Source organism: Aotus nancymaae, unplaced genomic scaffold (genome assembly GCF_030222135.1).
Source record: "Aotus nancymaae isolate 86718 unplaced genomic scaffold, 86718_ANA_hifiasm-v0.15.2.pri h1tg000010l, whole genome shotgun sequence".
Classification (NCBI taxonomy): domain Eukaryota; kingdom Metazoa; phylum Chordata; class Mammalia; order Primates; family Aotidae; genus Aotus; species Aotus nancymaae.
Window position 1 is genome coordinate 8132696 of NW_026988421.1, and position 9300 is coordinate 8141995.

The 9300-nt window shown below is 45.7% G+C and overlaps 1 protein-coding gene across 1 annotated transcript; it reads right to left on the bottom strand.

Annotated features, from left to right (window-relative positions):
• Positions 1-5679: 5679 nt before the first annotated feature.
• FAM24A (family with sequence similarity 24 member A) lies at positions 5680-8057 on the bottom strand. Its single transcript, XM_064373620.1, has 3 exons — positions 8030-8057; positions 7003-7129; positions 5680-6000 (listed from the first exon to the last, which is right to left on the bottom strand). The coding sequence occupies exons 1-3, from the start codon at positions 8055-8057 to the stop codon at positions 5826-5828; spliced, it is 330 nt and encodes a 109-aa protein (XP_064229690.1). The 3' UTR covers positions 5680-5825.
• Between the last annotated feature and the right edge of the window lie 1243 nt (positions 8058-9300).

Here is a 9300-nt window from a genome sequence, read left to right on the forward strand (position 1 = left end):
ACCACAACCTGCTAATTTTGTATTTTTAGTAGAGATAGGATTTCTCCATGTTGGTCAGGCTGCTCGCGAACTCCCGACCTCAGGTGATCTGCCCCCTTCAGCCTCTCAAAGGGCTGGGATTACAGGCCTGAGCCACCATGCCTGGTGGTTTTTGTTTTTTTTTAAGGTGCTTTTTTGGTGTAGATAGTTGTTCAATTTGGTGTTCCTGTGGGGAGGATGTATGTTTTACCTTCAGCCTTCATCAATCAGGAGATAATTAAAAGGGCTGAAGGCATGACCCTCCTTATAAGCTCCATCTTGGCCAGAGACTGGGCAGCTTTAAGGACTGGCAGCCATCTTTCTCTGTTTCCTTCTTCTGGATCAGCGTCCTTTAAAAACTAAAATCCACACAGTTCTTTGTACGTCTTTACCATAAGATTCATGGTAAAAATGGAGACTTGTTTGTTACATGTATTAATGTAGTATAATGTGCATGCTTGCACATACGTCTTTGGACACTTATAGTTGTTTCCTAAAGCTAAGTGTTTAGAAGTAAGATTACCTGGTTAAATTCCATGTGCTTTTATATTTTATATGTATTGCTGTATCACCAGAATGAACCTGATACTAACTTAATCTCCAACTAATAATATTTAAGAGAGATTTTTTTCCACACTGGGGCCAGCAGAGCACTCAAAAAGTTCTAAAATCTCTAGCAAGCACCTTTTAAAGGGCAGTGTTTTGACTTAAAAAATATATGTTTTACCTTCAGCCTCCATCAACATCAACTCTGCCAATCAGGAGACAATTAAAAGGGCCAAAGGCATGAGCCTCCTTACAAACTTCATCTTGGCCAGGGACTGGCAGCCTTAAGGACTAGCAGCTTTTATAGGCTCTGTGTTTCATCAGCTGTCTGGACACCTCCAGGGAAATGTCAGTTCCAGCCATACAAAGGTTAGACTTGTGTGAGAATGGAGCAGCTCCATGACTAGTTTCTTAGCAGTCTCCACAGTGAGAATTCCCTCTCCTCAGCTCCTTCCTAGAAGGGTTGCCCCTAGTGGCAGCTCTTTGTGGGGATCTCCAGCAGCTGGCACCTAGCAGGCAATGAGAAAATTGCTGTGGAAATGACAGGGAGCTGGACCTTTGCGCTGTTCCTGCAAATCATGAACTGGCATTTGAGGCCTTTGACATTTGAGGCCTCAGTGACATCTGAGGCCTTTGGGGCTCTGGTCTGGGAAGGGAGGCCTGTGGGAGGCCAGAGGATCAGTAGGGCAAGGTGGGGATGTGGCACCTGGGCAAACTCTGGGTCCAGCTGGGTCACTATCCTGCCGAATGCCTATCAACTCCAGTGGAGATAACATCAGGCTCAAGAGGCCAAAGAAGAGACTCAGAGCCAGAAAATGAGACATAGGATTTTATTATGGACTACATACAGGGGACAGAGTTCAGTGTGGGCTGGACAGAATAATTGCATGGCCCAGTGGAGTTGGGCTGGGAAGGAAAGTCGCAACTGCTGGCAAAGAACATGCAGTTTATGTGGCAGTTTCACTTAGCACCCTCTCCCTAACAGTCTCCACCTGGCAACTTTCACTTAACCCAAAATGGCCTTGGTCTCCTGTTTGGCCTACATTCCATAGGATGGGATTGGGGCTCAGATGTTTCTCACAGACAAGAAATGAATTTCAGGGCTAACCACTCCTGGATTCACTACCTCTGAACACACATTCAGGTGCATCTGCCACACAGGGTTATCTCAGGGTATGTGTAAGTTATTGATGTCAGGTGTGTTTACCTTAAAGTCACTCAGATGCTCTGCCAGATGACTGAGGGATGGGGAGAAGGGGCAGAGCATGGGGAGGAAAAGGGAGTGCAGATCCTTGTTCTCCTGCAGAGATTTCTAACAGGTTGTATCTGGAGAGGCTGGAGCAGTTAGCTTGGTCTCTTGGGCACTGTGTTTTGAGGCCAAGAGCAGGAAATCCTGGTGTCCATGAGACTAGGAAGGGCAAATGTGTGTGTATTGGGGAGGGTGGGGCTGCTCTCTTTTCATTTTCATTTATTTAGCAAATATTATGTAATGTTCTGGGTCCTGAGCAATACAGAATTGAACATGAGAGACATAGTCTTGTATTCTAAATGGAGATTTAAAAAACAAAAATAAATGAAGAATTCAAATAGTAAGAGGAGTTCTGACTACAATGAAACAGGGTGACCTGTTCTATTAATAGACAGTGGCTGCCTTGGGGAAGGAGGAAATATGAGGGTGGGAGGTAGGGAGTGAGTCTTCAGAGATGCAATCTGAGCAAAGAAAGATAAGAGGGAGGGATAAGAGGGATCACACATTCATGTGTGATCTGAGCTCAGGGGTTGCATTTTAGGTAAAAGAGAGGGCAAGTGCAAATGCCCTTAGGCAGGGAGTGGCTGGCACACCTACAATATTAGGGAAGAAAGAACAGCCTGGTTGGATGTGAGTGGGAAGAGTGAGCTGGGAGGGGAGGATGGGGAGGAGCAGGTGAAGGTCAGATGGGGAAGGACCTGTAGGGCCAATGAGGCATCTAAGTTCAGGTGGAACATTTCGAGTGGACAATGGCAGGATTGGCTACTTTTTGAAGAACGTCTGTGCAGCTCTGTGTTGGTGTTGGTTGCGTCTCCTGCAGGGATACCCTCTGGCTACTGCTAACTCCTCTGTATTGTTCTGACTGTGCTGCAGCCCAGCCCAGGACACCTCCCTGGGGAGAACACAGTCCTATGCTGTGACCCAGGTGATCCATTCCTTGTTGGGCCCACACCTGATGCTGCAGGGGAAAGGCAGCACCTGAGATGCCGGGATGTGGTGCTCAGGAGGAGCTTGGACACTCTCCAAGACCCCCGCCCAGCTCTGCTCCATTCCTGTCTGCTTAGGCTGGCTGTGGATGAAGTAGGACTGGGTGTCCTGGGGTGAGTGAGCAGGGTACAGGCATTTGAGAGGGGACTCTTCTGATTACTAAGTGCTGCTTACTCACAGCTGTGTCCACAAATAACCACCCCCACCCGGGGCTCTCCCTCTGAACCCCTCTCCCTCTCCCATGACCAGGATCTCCAGCGTCCCTGATCCGTCTGCACCGAGTGTGAGTTTCATGGCCATACTCTGTGGGGTGGGGTGGGGTGGGGGGGTCCTGGTAAAGGACCCAGGCTTCTGGGTTCAGTCAGGAGGGAAGCCACCTTTAGGCCCTTGGCAACTTCCTGTGGATCATGGGGTGCTGTGGAGGTCACCAGGCCTCATCTCACTGCTTCTTCCCTATCACCTGTGCAAGTCCCCACTTCACATCAAGGACATGGAGGCTCAGATGGGTCAAAGGACTTCCCCTGGTGAAGGGCAAATCAGGATGGGAACTGAGCCCGTAGGGCTCTAAAGCCCATGTGTGGTGCTCTGCCCTCCTGCTAATGGGGGCATACTGAAGACCCTTGTCCCACAGACCTCCCTCATGGCTCCCCTGCAATGCCTGCACCTGGCATAGTTGCCCATATGCCTGGATCCCCCACTGAGTGGGGTAAGAGGGGACTCGCGGGTGCTCTTTCTGCTCAGAGCTTGCTGGTGACAAGAGTATATCAGTGTCAAAGGATGGAGGCAATGCCCAGAAACTCGAGGGTAAAAGGTCACTTCCAGGAGGGGGGTCTGAGGGCTGTCTCCAGGGAGTTGCTTGGCTCCAAGGGCGGGCGGCTCCTCCAGAGCTGCTAGGCCTGGCCTCCTCTGGCCTGTTTCTCTAGCGCTAAGGTCCTGAAGATCCCCGAGACTGCCACACACTCTGCCCAGAGCCCTGGAGCTCAGCCAGCAGGTGGCCCCCCAGATGCTTGGTTCTATCCTTGTTCACCACTCCATTGCCTGGATGCCACAGCTGTTTCTTTCATTTGCTGTTCCTGTTTTCCTGTTTACTCATTTAGTCGGTAACCAACTGTTACTAGTTAATATAATTCTTATTCTTTTTTTTTTTTTTTTGAGACAGGGTCTTCCTCTGTTACCCAGACTGGAGTGCAATGGTGTGATCACAGCTCATTGAAGCCTCGAACCCAGGGCTCAGGTGATCCACCTCAGCCCTTGAGAAGCTGGACTACAAGTATGCACCACCACAACCAGCTAAGATTTTTTCAGTTTTTATTTTTTGTAGACATAGGGCCTCTCTATGTTACCCAGGCTGGAATAATTCTTTATATTGTCTACATGTGGTGTTCACAAGCAACTGTTTAGTTCATGAGAGGAGTGCACATGGTGGTTACACCTTTCTCATGCTTGAAAGAGTTTCCAGGAGGCTCAGGGGAAGGAGCCAGAACAGAAGGCAGCTGGGAGCAGAAGAGGCAAGGGAGGCTTCCTGCTGCCTGTTGCTATCCTTGGCCTAAAAAAGAAACTGAAGGAAAATTAACATAGAGAGGTTATTTGGGCCAAGAATGAGGACCGCAGCCAGAACACACGTCCAGGTTGCCTTTGGAAGTGCTCTGCTCAGCCTATTACTAGTAGGTTTTTAAAGGCAAAGGGGGCCAGACGTGGTGGCTCATGCCTGTAATCCCAGCACTTTGGGAAGCCAAGGTGGGTGGATCATTTGAGGTCAAGAGTTTGAGACCAGCCTGGCCAACATGGTGAAACCCTGTCTCTACTAAACATACAAAAATTAGCTGGGCATGGTGGCGCATGCCTATAATCCCAGCTACTCAGGAGGCTGAGACAGAATAGCTTGAACCCAGGAGGTGGAACTTGCAGTAAGCCGAGATTGTGCCACTGCACTCTAGCCTGGGAGACAGAGTAAGACACTGTCTCAAAAAAAAAAAAAAATGCAAAGGGGATCAGGAGTGGCTAATACAGAGCTGTTTAACAGGAATTCTCACTGGTTTACAGAGATAACATTGGTTAGCGATTGGCTCTACAGTGTTGGATTATGGGATATGAGTTCTCATGTCTAACGTATGGCTTTTTATGGCTTCTTGGCATCAGTCACGAGCCCACATAGCAAGTGGCTTCGTGAGGTAATTATTTAGCTCAAGATGGAGTGAGGCAGTGAGACGTGACTCCTGTTTCATTTCAGTGCCTCTCTGGGCCTGATAATTAAAGTGGACTCACATTCCTCATCATGCTTACCTGTTATCCTCAGATAAATAGTTCTTTTCTTTCTCACTGTGGTCCAGAAAGTCTGGGTTTTGGTCTTTGGCTGCAAGTCCCTGTTATAGTTGAAGATGTTGATGGCTGGATCAATGCACATCAGTGTTACTGTATCCACAAAGGAGGCACCTGCTCTGATGATCTGGGGGTGGCAGCAGGAGGAATCTGGTTTTCCAAATGTGCCTTTGAGGCCACTGAGCTCAGGCCTACTTTTACACAGATCAGATGACTTTAATGCAAGAGACATCCCCCTGACTTCTCTCACTGTCTTAGATGAATGGACCATTATCTGCGGTGGAGGAGCTGGGTACTGGTGACCTAAACCCTCAGGAGAGCCGAAAAAGCTACTTCAGCTGGGTGACATCAGCTGAGGCTGACACTGGAAATGCCCTAATATCAATGCACATTTTCCTTGTAGGGTGGGAGATGTGCTGGACATTTTTATTTTCTAACTGTATTTTGCTGCAGTGTAATATTACCAGCTAGTGACCCCAAATCCCAAAGTGGATAATACACATATTTAAATAAGCGATGTTTATAACTAACAAAAATACTGGAGGAAGAGGATTATTTCCAATATTGCACATTTATTCAGAAGTACAGAAAACACTGTACATTATATAATAGCATGTAAACACTCTAGAACTTGATTTTCATAATAAAGCGTTCTACTAAGAAAGAAATATTGCTCATGAAGATTTTTGTGCCCACCTTTCCCAAGTCAGAGGCCCTCATATAGATCACAACAGCAAGGTGGCAGGGAATCAGAATAGGCAAACATTCTACATCCTTCACAGCACTTCAGGGCAGGACAAGACTCCGTGGCAATGGTTTTGGCCTGGCTGTTCTTGGTGTACAACACCTTGTCTGAGTTGTGACCAGATTCCTTTGCAGCTCTTGAGAAAAGACACACACAAAGCACAGGCTTAGAAATTTTTCTTCTCAGTCCTTTTGTTAGAACTGTTGGGAGTATCTGGGAAATTTAGTGCTGAAGCCAATCAAACATGAACACCAGCCCTGCATTAAGGCTTGCTCCCGTCCCAAGTTCCTCTTGAATCCCTTCCTCTCCTACAATTGCCATAAATGTAAACTCAGGTTACAAAAGTAAGGGTAAATGAATTGCAAGCAAGGTAACCCAGCTGGTTACTGCAGGCCCCCGAGATACAGGAATGATGGGAAGGTGCTGAGTTCAGCTGTGCCCCAGGCTCCGGGATGTGTCATTGTGAACTCCCTGGAATGGAGACACAACTGTATCTGACAACCAATATCTCTGGTACTTGAAGGGTCTTCTCCCCAAACTAATTGTCTTTTGCTCAACCTACATTCCCTTGTCTGCTGTCTCCCAGGATATTTACACAGGTCAGCTGTCCCAGAGTCCTAAAGGTCCACCTCCTTGTCCTCAAGGCTACCAGCAATGAATGAAGGAACACCGTGAGAGCTCCCAACTCAGGCAAGAGGAGATCAATTCAACCTGTCCTCCCTCCGCATGAGCACAAGGCAGAGGCTCACTTACGCAGCCTCCCCTACAGAGTTCAGCCTACAGTGCCCAGGGAGGTACTGGCCAAGGTGCTGAACAGAGGGAGGCATTAGCCAAGGTGCTGAGCAAAGGGAGGCTTGGCCAAAGTGCTGAATTAAACACCTGATGGTAAACTCAGTGAGGTCCAGTGACAGCCAAGCAGCACTGACACTCACAGCCCTAAACTGAGAACATTCTACAAACCCAAGGCAGAAGGGAAAATATTTTACACTTAGCTGCCATTTCTGCCTTTTTAAAGCTGCTTGTTCTTCTTGACCTCACCCAGGGGTATGGCACAGCAGCAAGGAATGACCTTGCTCAAATAGGGAGTCTACATATCCCATTTAAGGAGGTATAATACACTTTCCCCCATGTGACTCACTTTAGTGCCTTGGCTATTTTGAAGTAAAGACAGAGCACAGCACATAAGAGCACAATCGTGGCAACCAGTAAGCTGATCCCACTGCCGATCATGATCTTCGTCCTGAGATCAAACATCTTCGCCACGCCTATGGAGAAAGTGCAGGAAAGCAGAATGTGGCCTCCCTCCCCACACAGCCACTAAGCAACCTCAGCATATTTCCTTTAGTAGAGAAGGAGTGAACCCCAAACACAGATCCTTATGCATGCAAACTGCAAGCAAATCTTTCCAGACAGGCTTAGGTTCCTAAGCTGGCCCAGGTAGACAAAAGGGTTTGTTTATGGATAAAAATGGATTTAAGGTCAGGCGCAGTGGCTCATGCCTGTAATTCCAGCACTTTGGGAGGCCAAGGCAGGTGGATCATGAGGTCAGGAGATTGAGACCATTCTGGCTAACAAGGTGAAACCCCGTCTCTACTAAAAATACAAAAAATTAGCCAGGCGTGGTGGCATGTGCCTGTAGTCCCAGCTACTTGGGAGGCTGAGGCAGGAGAATTGCTTGAATTTGGGAGGCAGAGGTTGCAGTGAGCTGAGATCATGCCACTGCACTCCAGCCAGGGTGAAAGAGCGAGACTCTGTCTCAAAAAAAAAAAAAAAGGACTTAAATGCAAACTCCAAAGGAAAGGAAGTCAGAATGACAGACATCATAGGCATGATGTGCAGCTGGAAATAACCACAGGCCTACCCTGGAGCTGATGGCTTTACTCCCCACCACCTGGAACCCTGAAATATGTTCACTCAGAGAGTCAGAAATCACCCCTGACTGTACATTAGGTTTAAAATTATTTTATGAAACTAAGATAGTTTAAAAGTTTTGTCCAACAATACTGAGAATATGTAAATCTATTTTGTAAGTGATAAGTATTTTGGGAAAAACAGTTTTAAGTTTTCCCACTGACAACTGGGTAATCTCAGGGTTTAAGGATATTATTGATGCTTCCAGCTAAACCCTTGCTGGGGCTCAGAGATGGGAGGGGGCCTGTACAGACCAGGAGCCAGCTTATCCAGGAGCCCCATGTCCCTCATTCTGTCTTCCTAGTAGACTATAGGCCTGCCTCTGCCATGTTTCCTTGTAAATGCCAAATTCTCCCAGGAAACCCAATTTGTTTGGAATAAGTAATTTGCTTAATCTAACACTCTGAATTAGGGAACAGTGAGCCAGGAGAGAATAACCAATCTGATAGGTAAGCATACTTACTACAGTTCAACCATATAGAGCTAGATGAAGGCCAATTGTAACAATAAAATTAAGAAAAAAAAAAAACTTTAGGGTATGGGATATTCAGAACTTCTCAAGCCTGTAATTTGAGAAAGAGGGACATAATTATCTCTGTTAGGAGTAATTAAGCACCAGGGTTGAACAGCTCAGATCACTTTTGGAAGCTCAGGCTCAGCCAGAGTTGGTAGAATGGGCCAACTCTAACATTCATGCCACAGGCTGTGTGACATCAGCTCTCTGGACCCCAGCTCTTTTTCATGGAGTTCTGAATTCCATTCCACAGGTATATTTTTGCTCTTGTGAAATATAAGTACTATTTTGAATCACTTAATTCTAAGTCTTTTACCTTTTCAGGTCTTATTTCCCTTCCATTAATTTTTTGGGTTCAGTGGGGAGCCTCAGCATTTCACACTTCAAATGTATCAGGAAAGGGCTTGGAAAGAAGAATCTATATCAGCTCAAAAAAAAAAAAAAAAAAAAAACAACAAAACAAAAAACAAAACAGACTTTCTTACACTTTCTGGGTTTGTTGAGATAAAATGAGATGAATGCTCCCATTTTATATCCTACACTAAATCCAAAGTAATAATCCTAACAAGAAATAGGCCAGTTCTGATATTCACTTTCTTACCTACTGTTACAATGTGACAGAATGTAAAATTAATGGCCCCAATGTAAACTGATTTTATACATGCCAAAGATCACATCTAATATTTTATCTGAAATAAACAGTATAAAATTTAAGTTAGTGGTCTAAAAGTAAAGCTTCCAGATTAAGTAGCCAGTTTTCCAAGAACAGTAAATTAGAAAAAAAAAATCAAACACTCTAACCATTCTGTTTATACCCCTGAAACCATAAAATAAGTTCTTCATATAAATCAAAACAGTAGTTAAATCAAACGTATACTATATAAACCAATGAATTATATTAAAAATTATTTAACATTAGAAATTTAACACAGAAGTATACATAAACTTATGAGTGAAAAATATGACTAGCAAAAATAATTTAGGACTGTATCATGTTAACTCAGTATACAG